The sequence below is a fragment of the Thalia democratica genome, chromosome 5, assembly GCF_965202585.1.
Source record: "Thalia democratica chromosome 5, ktThaDemo2.hap1.1, whole genome shotgun sequence".
NCBI classification, from domain to species: domain Eukaryota; kingdom Metazoa; phylum Chordata; class Thaliacea; order Salpida; family Salpidae; genus Thalia; species Thalia democratica.
Window position 1 is genome coordinate 41460335 of NC_139169.1, and position 20851 is coordinate 41481185.

At 27.9% G+C, this 20851-nt stretch overlaps 1 protein-coding gene across 1 annotated transcript; it reads left to right on the top strand.

Moving 5' to 3' along the window:
- The first annotated feature begins 10093 nt into the window (after window positions 1–10093).
- LOC145837041 (rac GTPase-activating protein 1-like) lies at window positions 10094–20024 on the top strand. The gene is made up of 10 exons (XM_082944809.1): window positions 10094–10316; window positions 10888–11081; window positions 11282–11433; window positions 14100–14289; window positions 15424–15537; window positions 15824–15904; window positions 16423–16688; window positions 17151–17393; window positions 17599–17824; window positions 19587–20024. The coding sequence occupies exons 1-10, from the start codon at window positions 10094–10096 to the stop codon at window positions 19812–19814; spliced, it is 1917 nt and encodes a 638-aa protein (XP_082800935.1). The 3' UTR covers window positions 19815–20024.
- The last annotated feature ends 827 nt before the right edge of the window (window positions 20025–20851 follow it).

Here is a 20851-nt window from a genome sequence, read left to right on the forward strand (position 1 = left end):
AGATACTTATATAACTAAATTATTTTTAATAATTAACTAAAACCTTGCAAACATGTTGTTAATAGTTAATGATATAAGAAATAGCATTTTTTACAATTAGATCTCCTGCTAAAAATTTTAACTCAAAAAGCAGGTGATTTTTACTGTTTTTTCAAATGAAAATAATTTCCAAAATGCAAGGATATAAAGTTGGAGAGTTTAACAGGTTCAATTTGGATAAAACATATTCAAAGGCAAAAGCAGCCTAAATTAAACAACAAAAAATTATTCTTTTAAATTTTCAAGCATTCATACAGACACTTTCAACTTAAGATAAACTTAAAATACACAATCCTTTTGTAGACATTTTAATATTAGTAAAGATGACAGGCAAGCCAAGCAAGTTTTCAAATGAAAAATATAAAGTACCCATCTACAAGCTAACTAAAAAGTCCCTAAAGTTTGTTTTTATATAATCATTATTTTCTATAATCTTTAATATTTTAGTAGATAAACAGGTGTTTAATCTATATGCAAGAAGAGCCATGTTCAAAAAACACAAAAAATAAATTTAAACTAATGTTTTGTGTTCATTTAAACAATGTTTGTTAAGTACAAAAGAATTTATGAAGGTTTTACGTTAACTACTTAATAGCTTTTATTATTTTGATAAGTAAACCATGGTAAAAAGTTTTAAAGTTTTTGTTCAAATTTAGAATGTTTGATGTTTAATCTGATTTTTAAGATAACTTTATTCCAGTAAAAATGTGATTTATATAACTCAGATATTTTTTTAGGAACTACATGAGGTTTTATAACTTAAAATTTCATAAACGTATTCCACAAACAAAGTTGGCGAAGTTTGTCGCGACACATTTCAACCAAGTTCCCTGTGATATATTAGACATAGCTGCTACATTCATGAGCAAAGTAGAAGGAAGAAAACAAAATTCTGAAAGTAGTGTAGATGAAAATTCAGAAAATAAAGAAAACTTAATTTAAAAAATAACTGATTGCATTTGTAACAACACTCTTTTCTAGAAAAAATTGCTCTTTTTTAGGTACATTAAAATGTATTTTTTGTTAGCCTGTCTAATTGTTTGTGTGTGACACGCTTGGAGCTCTAGAAGAAAAAAAAATTATTGGCCACTGCAAATATTAGAAATTTGTGTACTTTACTATGCTCTCTGTCTTTTTTGTGTTATTATACATAGATTTGTTTTTAACTCTATACATATATCGTTTAGAATAAAGTTTAATTGTTATTAAGACTGACTTTTTACATCTATAACAGGGTTTCTTAAACTACTTTTCAAAAAGCACTTTTTAAAGAAATTAATAAAGCTATGGTCCCTTACAACAGGATTTTTTTTTCTATTCATCATCAACTCCAGAAAATCTAGTATAAGTTTTCTTACCGCTCATCTTTTACGTGCTAATAATAATCTTTTAGAAAATATTTAAACCTAAAGTAGTTCACCAATTTTCGTATTAAACAACCTTTAAATGACTTATGTAAGAAAGAGACTAACTTTCGCTTGTTTTTAAAAAAACAATTCTGTTTTAGATATTTAAAGGAGCTGTTTGCTGTTTACTAATATTACCTAATAAATGTGTACAGTAATAGGTCGATAGCTAAACTAATTGAAAACAACAAGAATAAATTTGATGTTGGTGTGTTGTAGTGAAAGAGTACATTGTTTTTTATTTCTGTGTAAACACTGAGCATGAACACTTTAATGTTATCAAATTACTGTAAAGGAGCCCATTTTATGTTGCATAAATTGTAAAACAACAAACATAAGTCAGCTCTTTAAAAAAAAGATCTTCATTATTTTAGAGCTAAATACGTGTTTTTCTTTAGGTTTCGGGTCTAAATTTTTAAATACAAATGGGCCATACTTATCAAAAAAAGTTTTTGTAAGCAACACTATATCTAGAAAACTATACTTAAAAAAAAAGTTCACAACACCAGACTTATTTTTAAATAAATAAAAACACAAAATAGATAGCAGATTACTATTAAACAAAATAGTACTTATATACAAACTTTTATTATAATTTGTTTTAGTTTGCTGCTAGTTTGTTAGTTGCTTTTAGCTTTTGCGCATGTTGTGGGGTTTAGAATTTTGCTGCTAATAGTTTGCCGACCCCTGGCTTGAAAAGTTGTATTGTAAGTTTTAAAACGGAAGTTGGCAACTTTTTTAGTATACAGAGAAAAAGTTTTGACAGACCCAAAAATTTAAAATTAAATATACGTATAATGAATTTGTTGGAACTTAAAGATCCAAAACTAATCTTTTAATAATTCAATTTATTCGTTTATAAGTGTTACTTATTTTGTAGTTTAAATTGAATGCATTTTTTACTTAAACTTGTAAATGCGTCGGTACTCATTAATAACGGTTTTTGCATTCGACCTGAATCCAACCAGTGGACCGAGTTTTTATCATCAATTTTGTAAAATGTTAATATTTATATTAAAACTGAAATGATTGTGTATTTAAATGATATAAAACGAGTAACTCATATGCTTATTACTCCTAGATTAACGAAACAAAAATTATTTCAAGTGAGTTGCTTCAAAAGTAGGGGTAGTATAGGTATAGGCTCTTGGGTTACCTTGTGTTTAATTAAATAGACGAACTACAAAACTAATCTTAATAGCGTAAAATTATAGTGCTAAATAGATTTTTATTCATTTGCTATTGTATGTGATTATCAAAAATATTAATTATCAAAACAACTTTTTAAAGTAATATTAAGATTAAAGAAAAAAAACAGTAAGCTTTTAGAAGAAATTAAGTTAATGGATTTACTTTTACTTGCTTTTAATTTAACTTTATCGATTTTTAACTCTTTTATAAAAGTTTTCGAAGTTAGTTTGCCTTATATAAACCGTTTATTTAAAAATAAATAAAAGTTTGCATAATTTTTAATATAATTTAGCCCTTCCGTTAATAAATTTAGCAATAAATGTAAGTCACTAAACAAATATAAACAGTTAATAATTTGTATTTGAATATGATCAATAGTTTGACCATGGTAATAGGTTTTGATTGCAAAAAAGATCATTTTGTTTAAATCTATTTGAAAATGTTCTATGCAAGAGGCGCTTTGTTGTTAACATCCAACAAAAATAATCAATAGAATAAGTAATAGCTTACATTACTGGCATTTAAACATGTGAATTTCATACTACAAAAAGGCTTTACTTAGGCTGTATAAATTAATATACTCTAACTTTAATAACTTCTTACCATGATGGAAAACAAGTCTGTTTTATTAAATAATTACTGAGTTTTTGAAGAAAAGCATTTAATTTTTAATGATACATAAACTAAGTTAAATACAATTTTAAAACTTTTGAAGAAACGATTATGTTTTAAACTTTGTATATATTTCAGTCATACTGAAATTGGGCCTAATATGTGGTCATATAGTGTATATGTCCTAATTATGGCTTTCAAAATTCTTTAAGTTGAATTTTGCAAGAAAAAATCCCAGTGGTCAACACACATACAAAAAAAAACTTTTGCATATACATTAAAGTTGAGTTTTGTAACACGTTATTCTTCAGAGCTACAACAATACTAAATTTGAAAAGCATATTTATGTTCATTTTTTTTTACAGATAGAAAGTTTAATCAACAATTTTCCATCAATTTTAGTAAATAAAATTAATGAAATACTTTTCTTTATTTTGTTTTTCTAGTTTTAATACTATTTAAAAAAATATATATTGTTAAAACAATTATCATGTTGAAATATGACCATTTTTATGTAAATAAGTTAATGACATAGGGGGGGTAAAACACTTTTTTTCACAATTTGATCTTATTTTAACTAGTTTTTACTAAGCTATAAAATGCTTCTTACAGATTTTAACAATTCAAAATAATTTTTAAGATATAGCCGGTCAAAATTGGAGGCAACAATAGGTTCCTTATGGGAGCGGTAAACTAAAACGGCAAATAACTAGAAGAGAAGATAAGTTTTTGTAATCTCTTCTAGTTATTTACTGTTTTAGTTTGCACCTCCCGTAAGAAACTAATTGTTGCCTCTGACTTCTACAGGCTTAACGTCAAAATTTAATTTAAGTTTTAAAAATTTGTAAAAAACATTTTGTAACTTAGTAAAAACTAGTTAAAATAAGATCAAATTGTGAAAAAAAGTGTTTTACTCCCCCTATGCCCTTTATTATTTATCAAAATACATTAAGAAAAGCATTTAGTAAGTTCTATTTGTTGAAAGATCAGTCAGAAACCTTTATGATTAATTTTTTTTTTTTTTGTGGTAAAAAAACATCAGTCTCAAACTCTACCCCTTGCAACAATAAACGTTTTCTGGGGAAAAGTGAGTGTGTTACATCATATGTAATTTTACCTTCCCCATTAATATTTAACTTTAACTATCCAAAAATAAAATAAACAAAAAACTATCTTTTAAACAAATAAAAAAAAACCTTGTTGACATGCCATTTGGAGAACACTCACAAGGCTAAAATCTCAACACTAAAAACCACAAAGTGTGGGAAAATCATGAAGCTCAAATCCCCAAGTAAGTGTTCACTGGCGCTACAACAAAAAAAATCACACCACCAATCTAATCATGTGAATCAATAAATTAAATTTTAACTAAGTATTAAATCTATTTATTTTGTACCAGTACAAAAAGCAAAAGTATTCAGTATTTTCTTACTTGTATCTGGTATTTATTAGTTAGTGTGAGAACTTGTTATTGCAATTAAGTAATTTACATATTAATAAGTATAAGAAAATAGGGTGTTTTTGCTTTTTTGTACTTATTTGCACATAGATCTGTAGATCTTATTAGAATAAGTTATGCTCTACAGTTAATGCTTATACTCATGTTTGTTTTTACATATATAGAAGAAAATAAGTTAGTTATAGCAATTTTACTACTCTCCCTTTTTGTTTTATTATTGACCTTTCATTGCATTTTTCAGGGTTGCTCTTGTAGAGGGCAACCAGAAACATGTTAACGTACATGATCACAAAAATCAAAATCTTTGACAGGAGAGGTTGTGGTGCCTATGGTAGACTATGGTTTTTGTAGTTAATATTGATATTTTGGGATTAAAGAAGAGTGCATACAATTTTTTTTTAGAATTAATTTCTTTATTTAAATTTAGTAAAAAAACAAATTACAGGGTTCGTGCGCGTCAGGCTAAGTCAGGCTAAATCAGTTTTTTATTTAAAAATTTGAGAATCTCATTTTTTCTCAGTTCAAATGCTTGAAAATTTTTGATGAAAAAAATTTGAGAAATCTTTTTAAGATCAAATTGAGATGTGAATTTATTTCTAAATAAATATTTAGTTTTTAAAGACAAAGTCAGTCAGTATTTGTAAAAATAAATGCTTAAGGCCATAGGGGGGGGGGGGGGGAGTCCGACTTTTTTTTTTACAAAAAATAAATTTGGATTTTATATGAAAGCTTTAAATACAAACTACAAGCCTGTTTTTATAGAATTCCAAAATATAATTTAACTTTTGAGATATTTTATTTTTTGTAAAAAGTTTCTGATACAAACGTATGGACCGCAAATTTTTCGGGGTCAATTTTCTCGGAAATTTAAAAATTCACTAAAAACCTATCTCCTCCTTCATTTTTTGATCTAGAGACTTCAAATTTTCAGGATATGTTCCTTTTAATATTTTGAAAAATCTGAATGTTGGAATCTTTGAAATTTTGAAAAATAAAAATTTTATCCACAAAGAACTAAAAAAAAGGGTAGTTTTTTGACAATAATTTTTTTTTACTTAAAATTAAAAAAATTCCTACAATAGATCTCTTTAAAGTTTAATGATACACATTCTGTAAAAATTTGAGAAAGATTACTCAAAAAATTAAGGAGGAGATAGATTTTTAGTGAAATAGTCTTTTTTCGCATTTTTAGTTTTGGCCTTCCTCAAGGAACCTATTGAACGCCCTTTCTTTGATCGCTTATATCTCAAAAGTTACTTTGAGTTTTTTTAAGCGGTTAAAAGTGTCTGATAGCTCAGATTAAATTCTACAAAATAAGATCAAGTTGTAAAAAACAAAGTGGACCCCCCCCCCCCCCTCCCCCCCCCCCCCCCCTATGGCCTTAATATCTTTTAATCTTCATTATTTTGTTTTTAGTAGGTTATATACGTCATAATTATGAAAATTCATAAAAAAAAGAGTTTAGTTCAACAACTTAGCTGGTTGTTTGAATTTGTTTACATTAGCTAAGTTTTTCAGAGCTTAGTTGGTTGAACTGTTTTAATTTCAAATTTAAAGGCTTTATACCAAATACTTTTTAGATTAAAACTCTTAGCAGTTTATTCATATATTTTACTATTTGTTTAAAGTTATTAGAGATATTCACAACACTAAAACTTAGCTTTAACATATAAGTACTAAGTTTTGTGGGAGTACAAATTTTAGGTACAGTTCATTTTTCTATACAAGAACAAAATATTAAAGGTTTTTTTTTTAATTAAGTGTAAGCTTTTTAAATCTGATATGTCATCAACAGTCACTATATTTATTAAGAGTTGAGAATTTATATTTATGTATCAATTTTAACTATTAATCAAAATACTAGAAAAACATTTTCACTTATATTAATACTTATGTAACTTACATACTTTCATATAATTTAATTTTAAGATCAATATAAATTAATTTCAGTGTTTGTGCGCAAAATGTATTTGCATTTAGCCTGACTGAGACCAATTTAGCCTGACATTTTTTTAAATTAGTGAAAATCCTCTTTAGAAGTCATTTTAGGTATTGGGGGGTCTTGATTAGTACTATTGTTGCTTCCAACTTTAAACAGCTATAATAATCAAAAAAAAAAGTATTTTATGATACTTTCTTGTGGATATTATTTTGTTATAAATTTCAAACATACTATCAGCATTGCCAAAGCGCCTAAAATCCTGAAAAATCTGAAAAACAAAAGAATTTGAATCTATTTTTATGTTTAAAGTAACAAAACTTTAATCAGATACAAAAAATTATATAAAATATGGTTTTATATCATGTATATATTTTTTTTCATTAAAAAACTCATTTAATGTAGCTTTAAAGTATCTTTTCAGTATTGTTTTTTTTAACTTAAGTTAAATTTTATAGTAAAACTGGCCCAAAAAACTTGTTTCTTAAAAACCTGGAAGAAATTTACTATACACCTTTGGCAACCTTGTACTGACAAGTAATTTAAAAAAGGTCTTTATGGTAAATTAAAAAAAAATGTTTTTAAGAATGTTTTTTGACCATTTTTTGCAGAAGATTACTTGTAATTTAATTTGATTTTATCAGGTCTTCAAACTAAACTGAAATGGTATTTATGCTAAAGGCTTGGGAATTTTAAAATTTTTTATTAAGGGCATATAGGAAGTTCAATTTTTTTTTACAAAAATTTACATTAGCTTTTATTTGAAAGGTTAGAGTATATACTAAAAGATAGGTTTTATAGAACAAAATAAATCAATTAACTTTTGTTATATTAACCAGTTCTATACAAAATATCCGATACAACTGTATCAAAACAAGTTTTCAAGGTTGATATTCTAGAAAATTGAAAAATTCACTAAAATCCTATCTCCTTCATTTTTAAAGTAATTTAATCTAAATTTTCAAGAATGTCCATTGATATTATAAACAACTTGTATAAGCAGATATTTAAAAAAAAGAACAAAAAAATTATGACTAAAGTTTAAAAAAAATTAGTTTTTTGATTTTTTTCTTAAACAAAAATTAAAAAATATGTTTCCTACAAGTTGTTTAAAACTTATTAAAGATTGCTTAAAAAATGTTTTTAAACAATTGCTAAAAACTGAAAGAGTAGATAGATTTTATTGAAATAGTCAAATTTTTACTTTTTAGTATGCTCCTCCCATAAAGAACCTGTTGTACCTTCTAACTTTGATTGCTTATATCTCAAAAGTTGATTTAAATTTTAACAAGCGGTAAAGGTAACTGGTTCCTTAATTATATAGAGAACAAGACTAGATTTCAAAAAAATGTTTACTCCCCCTCTCCCCTTTTAACAAGCTTAGTGCGCAAAATATTTTAATGTTAAATCTAGTTGGCCCACTAGAAAAGTTATATAAAATAGTAAAAGGCAACTGGTAATTAAATTAATATCTAAAATAAGACTAAAAGTATTTTATCTCCCTTTTAAGGGCATAGGGGGGGGGGGGGTAAACACCCTTTTTTGGTTTTTGATCTTATTTTATATAGTTTTTACTAAGCTACAAGATGCTTTTTACAGATTTAAAAAATTCAAAATAATTTTTGAGATATAGCCGGTCAAAGTCGGAGACAACAATAGGTTCCATATGAGAGGCGCAAACTAAAACGGCAAATAACTAGAAATCACTAAAAATCTATCTCCTCCTACGTTTTTTGAGATAACTACCTCAAATTTTCAGGAAATGTTCCTTGCAGTATTTAGAAAATTCTGTCGGAAGGAATTTAAAAACTGAAAAAACTGTTTTTTTTGTTTATTTTTTATATAATTTTTTAATTTTTTAAAAAATTCCTTCCGACAGAATTTTCTAAATATATCAAGGAACACTTCCTAAAAGTTTGAGGTAGTTATCTCAAAAAACGTAGGAGAAGATAGATTTTTAGTGAAATAGTCTATTTTTGCGGTTTTAGTTTGCGCCTCCCATAAGGAACCTATTGTCGGCTCCGACTTTGACCAGCTATATCTCAAAAATTACTTTGAATTTTTTTAATCTGTAAAAAGCATCTTGTAGCTTAGTAAAAACTATATAAAATAAGATAAAAAACCAAAAAAGGGTGTTTACCCCCCCCCTATGCCCCCCTATGCCCCCTATATTTATTTATATGTCTAGTTAAGCAATTATACTTTGATGTTTTTAAATTGTGAAATCATCTTTTAAAGTTTATAGTTTTTGAACAAGTATTAGTGTTAAGACAATTTAAAACAAATGTAAAAAATATAAATGTATTATTTTGAACATTTTGTAAATTTATTTAGAGTATTATTATTTTACTGTAGCTGAACAAATATTTATACATGATTAGCATGGATTAAGTTTGACACAAATAAAGCGTAAATATAATTATAATAAGTTTAGTGTTAGTAATTATTGCTTATTAAAAAAAGTATAAAGTAAAGCTTTATCAACTTCAGTACTGAAATTCGGTTGTTAATTATGATATGAGTTGAAAAATAGCTGTTAAATTAAACTTTTTTTCATATTTAGTTTTCTTCTAGGTTATTTATTATGATAACATTTTTATGATACTATATATTTCTAAAAATATTGATCACTGAAAATTATTATTGAAGTTTTTTTCATTACTATTTGAGTTCTATGTTTAAAATTCAAATATGATGCATGTTCATAGATCAGTATTGTTAATTAAAAACTTATACATATAGTAACTATACTTTAAATATACTTTAAATATATTTCAATCATGAATCTTCAGGTAATTGATCTTGAAAGATTTTTATTAAATAAAGTTAGTCTTGGTATTTTTAGTTACTTTTCAATGTAGTGTACAAGTATCATTCTAATTCAGAAGTTAGCAGGTCTAATTGGTTATGAAAAAGCAAAATATTAATTTAAACTATCAACACATTAATGTTAAATTGAACTACATTAAGTTACAAATGGTATAAATTTTAAGCAATACTTGTAAAACTGTTTACTTATATACAGGGTTGCAACAAAACCTAGTATCCTGAAAAAACCTTGAACTTTACAATAAATTTGATTTGATATCAAAAATCTATCACATATATAATATATTTTTGTCATCATTATCATTTTTTTATTATAAAAAACTCATTTAAAGTAGCTTTACAGTATCTTTTTAATGTTGTTATACAACAAAACACTGTTTTTAACCTTGATATGAACTTTAAACTAAAAATAGACCCAAAAACGTGCTTTTTTAAAAACCTGGAAGAAATTCAGAAAATTTGGAAGAAATTTCTCAAAAATTAGTGGCAACCCTTTAGTTACAGCTAACAATTTTACTTCTGCTTTTCAGTGATCAATTCACTAACTTTTTAAGTTTTTTCATTTCCAGCTTTTTTTAACAAACTATCTCAAACTAAATAACTGTTGACTAAAAAATCATGGGCAAGAACCACATAGACGGTGACGCATTCAACAAGTTGTCTCTGGTGAGGCAGTTTGATGAGTACAAGCGTGCCATAGATAATTTACTTGAACACAACTGTGAGGAGGAATTCCTCAAATTTGCCATTCAGATGGAGGCTGTCAGGAAGAAGTGGAATGAATCGGAGGTTATCAAGATGGATCAGCAGGAAGAACTCACTAAATTGAGGGCTGAGAAAGGTTAAATAATTTTATTGATTTTTAAAGTGGCTTAGTTAAAGTGTGTTTTAAATATTTTTTTTTAATGAATGGCCCTAAATTAAATGTAAATAAGCAAAATCATTCCTCTAAAAATTATGATATTAATGTATGGACCATAGTTTCTTTCATTATCAGGTTTATCCAAAACAAACAATAAAAACACTAAATATCTATTTTATTTCAATTTTTGAGCTAAAACTATAAATTTTGCTTAAATTGTATAAAATAAATGAGCTACAAATTTCAATTAAATTTAGGTCCAAAACTACCCAACAAATGCCTTGTTTTTATTGTCTTGATTCCATACGGTTTAATTGGAACTTTTTACAAAGTTTGATATATTTCAAATATCAATTAGACTTTTTTTTATAAAAAGTATCTTACATTATATACTCTTGTTTTAAAATAAAAGACACTGTTAATTTTTGTAAAAAAAAGATGTTGGACTCCCCCATGCCCTTAAATTTAATTTTATGACTAATTTTCATTTAGTGTTTTATTCTTCTGTAAACTAAACAGTATTTATTATTAATAAATATTTTCATCTCAGATGCACTGCTGGTGAAATTGAAACTTGCCAGAGAGCAGATTGGTGTTGAAATGGAAAGGAAACAGAAAGCTGAACAAGAAAGAGATGAGCTGGACCATCAGCTGGTGCTTGTCAGGGAACTTTTGTATACTGATTCAAGTGTACATCCCACTCTCAGTGACGAACAGCACAAAAAACTAGACTTCCTTAATCAGGTAATGTTGTGAAACATATTTAAATTCTAACGTCTATTTATTGACTTTATTATGCACAATAGAAATAAACTGTAGTACTATTTAATATAATTGAGCGTATAAAATTTTATTAATAAGTGCTATTTCAGAGAAAACAAAGTGTTCGACTAATGATTAATTACAAAATAAATACTCAATATTGAAGTTTTTAAAACTTGCAGACAAAGTACAGAGAGCCTAACAGAAGTAGGACAAGGCCGAGCCACCAGAAGCTTGCCCCAATTGACGAGACTGGATCCTTCTTGGATTCAGACACTGAAATTTCGTTTGACAGAACTACTGACGATCTTGATTCCTCTCAATCAAGTAACAGGTAGAACAGCAGTAGTAAATGTAAACTTTCTAATCAAATTTATTAACTCAAATTGTGTTTGGATTTTTTTGAGTAAACATAATAAAATTCTTTTTTTTATTATATATTTGAATTAGCACTAATGTTTTTTTAAAAGTCAGAAACTATAAATTTATCATTTCTAAGCCTTAATCTTAAAAATTTTTGTTTATGTACAGTTAAAAACTAACTATTAGCTCAAAAGCCTAACCTTAAAATATCTTGAAAATCAACTTGTTTCCCTTGAACTTAGTTTTTATAAATAATCTGTTTGTATATTCTATACTAATCATTTTTGTTGACTTGTAGATTAATTTCTACAAGTATTAGTTGTGTGAATAATTTTTTTTAAACTAATTGTAAGTTAGGAATTACTGATAGTCATTAAAAGTTTTGAAATTCATATAACTCAAAAAAGATAAAATTCAAAAAAAAGTCAGTTTTTTGGTTTAAACATTATTTTAACGAACACTGTAAAGTATAAAACAAAAACTATTCAAACGTGCGTATACTTTTGTGTTTATTAATGCTAAAATTTATTTATACAAACATTTATCTAAAAATAAAAACCTTAAGATTAAAATATTAATTATATATATATATATATATATATAATTTATTCAAATGGCGATTTTAAAAATTCTGGAACATATGTTTCACAAAGCTTTAATTTTTCATAAGGCTTTGATCATCAGCCAGTTAAATTCAAAATACAAAGCACTGTACTAAACAAAGATACAAAAGTTATGCAAAAAAACAAAAAACAGTATGACGTAATATTGTACATTACAAATATTCAGTACAAAAATCGATCTACCTTCTAACTAATTAAACAACTAAAATTAACGAAAACAACAGTTAATTGACTATAAAATGCTTCAAAATTTGTTGTGTTTTAAAAGAAGCTTTTTTATATGTCGACAAGACGATGTAAATTCGCTTCGCTTATTTAAACAACCTTCCTTTTTTAACGCATACATAACGGCTGTTGATTCTTTTAAGCACAGCCTACAAACAGGGTTGTTACCATCTGCTATTGGCTGCGCTCTTTTTATCACCTCCCAAGTTAATTTAAAATCAATGTTTTTGCGCTTAAGGCCGCAAACATACTTCGAAAGCTCAGTTTCATTTTCGTATACACCACCTTTAAAGGATTTTTTATGGTTGGCATACCGAAATCTGAATTGAGTGGAGCATAGGCCGATGTAGAACTTCTTTTCAAGGTCAGAGTTAACTGTTGCCTTGTAAATAATGTTCTCTGACCGGCAATTGCCCCCCTTCAAATTGTATTTACAGCCAAATATGATCCTTAAATATGATCTCTCCTATATGCCTTATAAAAAGAAAAACGCAAAAATTATGTATATAAATAAATATTCTAGCCACCCAAAAAATATTATAAACCAAATACCAAAAATAATTAATAAACGTTTAAATAAAAGATCAAGCAACGAAGAAAACTTTTTAAAGACAAAACAAGATTACGAACTAATAATGAAAAAATGCGGTTATAATGATAAACTTAATTTTGAAACAACGGAGCAAAAAAACAAAACGACCAATAAAAGTAAAAGAAAGCGAAATATAATTTGGTATAATCCCCCATTCTGTACTTCAGTTAAAACAAACATCGGCAGAGAATTTATAAATCTAGTAAAAAAACATTTCAACAAAAATAACCAATTATCAAAGATATTTAACAAACATAATATGCGAATCAGTTATTCATGTATGGCGAATTTGGAGAGATTAATCAAGTCACATAATCAAAGGATTTTAAACAAAAGTAATTCAATCAAAAATCAGTGTAATTGCGCCGGTGGCTGTAAATACAATTTGAAGGGGGGCAATTGCCGGTCAGAGAACATTATTTACAAGGCAACAGTTAACTCTGACCTTGAAAAGAAGTTCTACATCGGCCTATGCTCCACTCAATTCAGATTTCGGTATGCCAACCATAAAAAATTCTTTAAAGGTGGTGTATACGAAAATGAAACTGAGCTTTCGAAGTATGTTTGCGGCCTTAAGCGCAAAAACATTGATTTTAAATTAACTTGGGAGGTGATAAAAAGAGCGCAGCCAATAGCAGATGGTAACAACCCTGTTTGTAGGCTGTGCTTAAAAGAATCAACAGCCGTTATGTATGCGTTAAAAAAGGAAGGTTGTTTAAATAAGCGAAGCGAATTTACATCGTCTTGTCGACATATAAAAAAGCTTCTTTTAAAACACAACAAATTTTGAAGCATTTTATAGTCAATTAACTGTTGTTTTCGTTAATTTTAGTTGTTTAATTAGTTAGAAGGTAGATCGATTTTTGTACTGAATATTTGTAATGTACAATATTACGTCATACTGTTTTTTGTTTTTTTGCATAACTTTTGTATCTTTGTTTAGTACAGTGCTTTGTATTTTGAATTTAACTGGCTGATGATCAAAGCTTTATGAAAAATTAAAGCTTTGTGAAACATATGTTCCAGAATTTTTAAAATCGCCATTTGAATAAATTATTTAAAATTCCTTCAAGTGGGCTCAGTTGAAAGTGTTTACGTTTAAACATTAACCTTATTTTATATATATATATATATATACTATCAAGCAGAGTAATTAATATGTCTATTGTGTATTTACAAACAAACACTGTTGTTTAGGTTCAAGCGAAGTCACACAGCGGCAATGCAGAGAGCTCACATCAACGCTGGCATCAGCTCGAACGATGAAACAAATTGCAAGAGAATCAAAGCTGACAAGAACGAATCGATTCACTGTACGATTGACGGTCCTGCAACTTTGAAAGTTACCAAGCTGGACAAGAGCTTCCACAGGGCTCCCCCTCATCAGGTTTCTATTAAATGTTTCACATTAATAATCTGTACTCGGTTAATAAAAATAACTTCTGCAAATGTAAAAGCTTTGTTTTTTCATTATGGAGAGGCCCTTTCGTACAAGATGATATTTTCCAACTTCTTAGCTCTATTTTAACTCTTGTTTGGTTCTTAACTTCTACTAAAAAATACTTAAAATATTAATTAAGTTTAAACGATAAACTTTTCCCAAGAAACATAAATTAAGGTAAACTTCTGAACATGTTTACAAATTTTTAATTGCTCTAAAATTTCTTAAAATGTTACCTTACATTTGTTTTTTAAAGATCTTTGTAAAGGTATTGTATACCAAAAGTAGAAAATTGTTGTCAAGTAGTTTTTATATTTTGTTTGTCATTTACTAACATATTTCCTTTTTTTTTCTCAGAATTTGGAGAAGTAAGTTAAAGTTATACATTTAAGGTCATTATAGATAGAATCTATTTATATTTCTTTATTTGTTCTTAGTTAACAAATATGTGTTAAATATTGCTTTAGTTGAATAGCTTCACACATTTTTACTTTATTATTTATACCTATTTGAAGTTCTGCTTAACAAGGTCTTTATTTGACCAAATATATTTTAAAATGCCGTGTCGTTTGATATCGTTCATTGTTTTAAAGTAGTTGTTCTGTGATTTAGGTTGTCTAAAATTACACCTGCTAGTTTTTATTACAAAATAATTCGGTACAAGTTGTACATGAATCATATTTAAATTTTGAAGATTTTAATTTTAAATCATAAGAACAACATTATGATTATCATCACAAAATAATAAGCAATACTTAAATTTTCCTTTCAGTTTAAAAAAACTTGGGTCGGTCTAAGTCTTAAGAAAGTTTAATAAATAAGAAATTATAATTTAAAAATGATTTTAAGAAATATAAAATTATATTAATAAACCTTAATAAAGTTTTGATTTTTTTTTTGCTATCCTGGTGCATAAGATATATAAATCCTTAATACTTACGATATTTCCACCTTCACAAGTTTACGACATAAGCAAATTTAATTTTGTAAGTCAGTAAAATATAAAGTAGGTATAAAATTTAAGTTTTTCTAATTTGTACAATTTACTTACATCTCAGTTTCTCAAAGTAAATTCTGTAGGGAAGGAGGAGACCATCGAGAGAGCACAGGAGAAAAAGTGGAACTTCGGAAACTGATACGGGCGCAGAAAGTTCTGATTTTCAAAAATTCTGGCCTCAGAACACAGCACCTAAGGTTTAAAAAATTGCTTTTTTAGCAACTAAAGACCATTAACCCAATTTTCAACTGAAGCGTTGAAATTTATTTAAGTATTTTTTTCAGTATGTACTTTTAGAAATATATTGTAGTCCAGTGGTTTTACTAAAAAAGTATTAATTTTAAGCTCTGTTACTTGGTAATAATGCCAAACTTATTAAGTATGCAACACATTGACAATGTACATAGCTAAAGTTATATTAATGACACTTTAAACCTAAATGTATTTAATTTTTCAAAATATAATCAAATTATACTTACACAGGTTAGCGGTTTTGCAAAGAAATCAGCAATGAAACCAACCAAAGCACACAACTTAGTGTTGAAACAATGTGTTATCATGAAGGTATTGTTATTATATATAAACTGTTTTAACTTGTGTAGATTTTTTACTTATTTTTTTATATAGTTTTAAATTCAAAATGTTGATTAACAGTACTGTTTAAGTATATAAAACTTTTGGTGTATTGTGTGAACAAATCAGCAATTTATATTTTAAGATATTTTAAGTTTAGTTTAAAAGAATTAGTTAATTACAAAAAGAACATTTAATTTACTCACTCAGTATGGATTAAATCTATAATTATTATAGTATTAAGCAAGAAATGTTCACATTACGTAATCTTTCAGCATTTAGAATTTTAATGTAAACTAAGAAAAACTGTTAATTATTGCTCATTTTCAACCGATTTAATAAATAACTCGTTGCTTTTGCATGCGGTATATTACTTGTATCAAAGCGTTACTTTTCAAGTTTAATATTGTAAATTTTATAGTACTTGTTACCAAGTTTTGTGCAAATACAACCTTGCACCGATCTAGTTAGTTGCTTATAATGTCAGCTGAAGAAACATAATACAACAGGACACATGCAAACCGTGTGGCAAGCGCATAGCGTTCGGCAAGAAAGCTTGGAAGTGCGGGGACTGCCGCGTGGTGGCGCACCAGGAATGCAAGAATCAGCTTCAGCAGTTCAAGTGCGAGCTGTCGAACTCGCCCAAGAAGGTGGACATGAAGCGGAGCATGGAGGAGTACCTACACAGCGGTGAGAGCCCGCAGATTCCCCCCATCGTGTACCACACCGTGCAGGAGATCGAGAGGAGGGGAATGAGGGAAGTCGGGCTGTACAGGTTTGCATTTAAACTTAACATGTAACAAATGTAGGACTCTATAGTGTATGGTGTAATCTACCAGTTAGTCATATCAATGGTAAATGAACTTGTTTATTGAAAGTTAATTTTGGTGCTGTTTAGTAAAACAAAAAGCATTTTCTAAGTTAAGTTTTTTTTTTTAGTTATATTTTCAAAGAAAATTTTCTTTGCTCCTTTTATGACATAATTTTACATTTTAATAAATGTAACAACTGAGTACAAAATAAAGTTGAAAGTTATGCAATGCGCCAAAAAGTTAAAACAAAAATTTTTAAGTAGTACAAGAACTACTTAAGTAAAAAAAGTATTTTTAAAATTGTATTCAAGACGTTTTAGCTAATAAATTAACAAAAAGTTTAAGTTAATAAAATACTATTATTGCAACTAAAACGTATGTTAATGATTTTACAAATTTATTCCTTAAGTTTTTCCTTACAACAGGGTCCCCGGTTCTTTGCGAGAAGTCAAAGAACTGCAAGACGAGTTTCTGAGCGGGGGAATGCCCAAATTCAGCCAGTACAACGACGTGCACTCGCTGTGCTCACTGGTGAAGAAGTTTCTGAGAGATTGCATTGACGAGCCGATACTGACTTACGCGTTGCGTGAAAATTTCATCAGAGCCGCTAGGAGCGCTGAAGAACATGAAACTATACAGGCAATAAGCGAACTGCCGCCTGCTAACAGGTTTGTTTGAAAGTTGTGGTTTCATTTTAAAAGAAAATGATTATCAGTCAGAAAGGTTCAATTACTTTGAATTTATCAAAAAATTTTGTACTGAATGGTCTGATAGCTCACGATAAAACACTGACGTTAAATGTCTCAAGCAGATATAAAATTTAAAGTACTTTTTAAGTTTTACTTGATAATAGTTGCCAAATAACCAATACAGAGACACGCTGGTTTTCCTGATGCTGCACTTGCAACGAGTGATCGACATTCCAGACACGAGGATGGGAGTTGAGGGGATGAGCAAGGCGATCGGCCCCTCCTTCGTCGGCTACGCGTCAAACGAACCGAACCTCGACGAGCTTCAGAGGGCGTCGAACGAGCAAGCTCTCGTGCTCGCCAGCCTGTTGAACATGTCGAGTGATTACTACAGTGCTGTTCTTGATAAGGTCAGTTGGAAAGTTAATTTAATAACCTCAATATTCGTTATGAGTATTATAATGGTTTGTTTTTGTTACATGTTTACTTAACTTATTATTACTCTGTTTTTATTTACCTAAAATAAGCTTTTTGAGATTGCTATGTCCCTTAATCTTTATAAAAGCATTGGTTTTATGTTTAAATTGTTGATTTATAATTTTTTAAAACTTTATTATTTTGACACATTTGTAAGAAAGTTCAATATGTATCATACATAAAAACGATTAATATATTTTAGCTTCTTTAGAAAAAACATTAAACCCAAACAAAAAACAAATTCAAAACATTTAAAAAAATTGTTAATATGATAAACTTTTAAACCACTAAAGGAATACTAAAATTTTGTGATCTATAAAATTCAAATTTATTTTAACTTGAAATCTTTGAGAATCACTGATTAAGTGGTGAACAAAACTTTTTATATTTTCATGAGGATGTGACTTATGGGGGGAGTGCCCCGGGATGGTGGACACATTTGTGGCCATGCTAAATCGTGGGGAAGGTTTTCTAGAGGGTAGCTATGCTTTATCTAGACTAGAAGGGGTTTATAGTTAAGGTCCATGTTAAATATAATTGAGACTAAGATAATTTAATTAAATAAATAGAGTCCATGTAAGATATAAATTTATTAAACTTTAAATTCAGTACAAACAAATACAAATATACAAAATTGGCAAATTAGTCAAATATAAAAAATTTAGCAATGTGATAGTATAAGCCCCTAATAAAATTGTACAAATAGGCAGTTAAAAATGTTACTTTATTTTGAACTGGAAGCTAACTGCTGAGTTCAAAATCAAATATAGTTTGTGTTCAAACAAGTAACGAATTCAAATCAAATAAGCTGTAAGTGGACTGATTTTAACTCTCAAATCCAGATATAGAGTTTATGTCCAAACAAGTAACAAATTCAAAGCAAACTAGCTACAAGTGAACTGATTTCACTGCTTCAAGTCAAATACAAAACTGTGACCCAACAACATAGACGTCAGAGTACTTAACTGATGCTATCCCACAAATCAGTTTCATACATTATTCACCTGTATTAAAACAAAAAAATTAAATCAACATTACAGAAAAAGGTCGTTTCGAACTGTATCAGTCTTTTGGATTGATATTTCTGATGTTTGCCTTAAACTATTTTATTGCTCTTATTACAGTATTTTTAAACCTAAAAACACTTATAAAACAGTATTATCATAATCATTTACTCTTACAAAGTATATTATATCTAAGTCTAGTGTATATTACTATTTTTTTGTTAAGTCAGTATTGATATTTTTGAGACGTTTTAACAGAGCTTAAACTTATTATTGTTTTGGTTTACTAAAATCGTACAATTGAATAATTTTCATAAAAAATATGGAGATTAGGTAAACAATAAAAGTGAAAAGATATTAACTAATACCTTGACAATCACTAAAGTAATTAATTTTAAAAACCAACGTTAAACAGATAAAAAAATCAAAGTGTAGAGAATAGTAAAATGATATTCATAATAAACTGAAATCAGAAGTTTTTACATTAAAGCTGAAGTTAGCTTATATCAAGTTTAAAGTTGTTCAAATCCGATAGGTATTTTCATTAGAATATTTTAATTTAACCCCTACACAAGCTAAAAACTTTGGATCTTTTACACGTATGGGTATATAATCTTGTAAGAAGTATCTAAATGTTTTATTGAACTTTAAATCCCAATAAACCGTCACACATAAGCAAATTATCACACAGGCGATGAGATCGGACGAGAACTCGCAGCCTCAAACCCACCAGCAGCAAAACGTTCCCATCGCCGCTTCGAACGACTCGAACTTGCAGCTGGGCGCCGGCAACTTGCTCGGTTCCGTCTACAGCCCCAAGAAGACGACGAGCAGCTCGTCGCTGGCCGAGAGAGCCAAGAAGTACCTCGGGATGACCCCAAAGAACAAGAACAAGGGTTTCTTCGGCAGCCCTTACTAAGTGTGTGTCGTTGTATGTTGAAAGCGTTGAAATCGATTTTATTTGTTTGGCTTGTTTAGTAATTGTCGGTCGTAAACTTCTGAGAGTAGATTTTTTTGCATTAATCTATGATATCATTATGATGATGTTTTTTGCCAACAACTTTAAGATATTAATTCGGTGTTTGCTTAGTCATTTTGAAGTTGATGGTTTCCCTTAAAAATTTAGCTATAGAACAAAAATTAAAAGTCTTATGCTTAAAAATGTTTAATAAAAATCAGTTAAGTCTTAAAGTATGTTTTTAGAAGTAATAATTTCTCTAAAATTAACCTGTTTGTTCACATCATTTCTTTGAATTGTTCAAAAATTACAGAGCTAAATTCAATGGATTGTTTTTATTCCTTAATTTTTATAACATTCTTTTGTTGGCACAAAGTTTTACCTATAAAAGTGAGATGTTAGTTAGATATTTGCTTGAACGTGTCTACGAAGCTTATTAACCTATTTTTGTAAATTATCTGTTTATATGGTTTTATAGAATTATTTTTTTTTTTCGCGAACAAAATGTTATAAAAATATTCTTAAACTAAATTTGATTAGTACTTTTTAAAGTTTAATTGTTTTTTTTTTATCAGTGTAGCATCTATTATCAACATTTTCTATTCTTAGAAAACTAAACATTTACTAAAATAAAGTTTTGGTTTACAATATTTTTTAACTTGTTAATTTTTGTTTCAATTAAAATCTTTTGATTAACCAAACATTCTTGTTAGAAGTAAGTTTCTCATCTAGTGTGTATTAGTATTTTTAAAAGCTTGTTCTTTTAGTTAAACAATTAAATGATTTTTCGATTAAGAACAATATAAAAAGTATATTTAAGAGAAAACCAGACTAAGATGCTTAAGTCTTTATTTAAATACAGTCTATAGATTATTTTGTTGTTTAGATTACATTGTTGAAATTGGTGATGTGTGATTAAAAAAGTTTAGTTTTTTGCACATTTATCTTGGTATAGATACTTTTTTCTATAAGACAAAAAATTCTACATAACTGGTTCA

Coding starts and splice junctions, on each gene's coding strand:
- LOC145837041 (XM_082944809.1), top strand. CDS start 10,094: ATGGGCAAGAACCACATAGACGGTGACGCATTCAACAAGTTGTCTCTG. Junction 11,082..11,281: donor AACTAGACTTCCTTAATCAG/GTAATGTTGTGA, acceptor TAAAACTTGCAG/ACAAAGTACAGAGAGCCTAA. Junction 11,434..14,099: donor TCCTCTCAATCAAGTAACAG/GTAGAACAGCAG, acceptor ACTGTTGTTTAG/GTTCAAGCGAAGTCACACAG.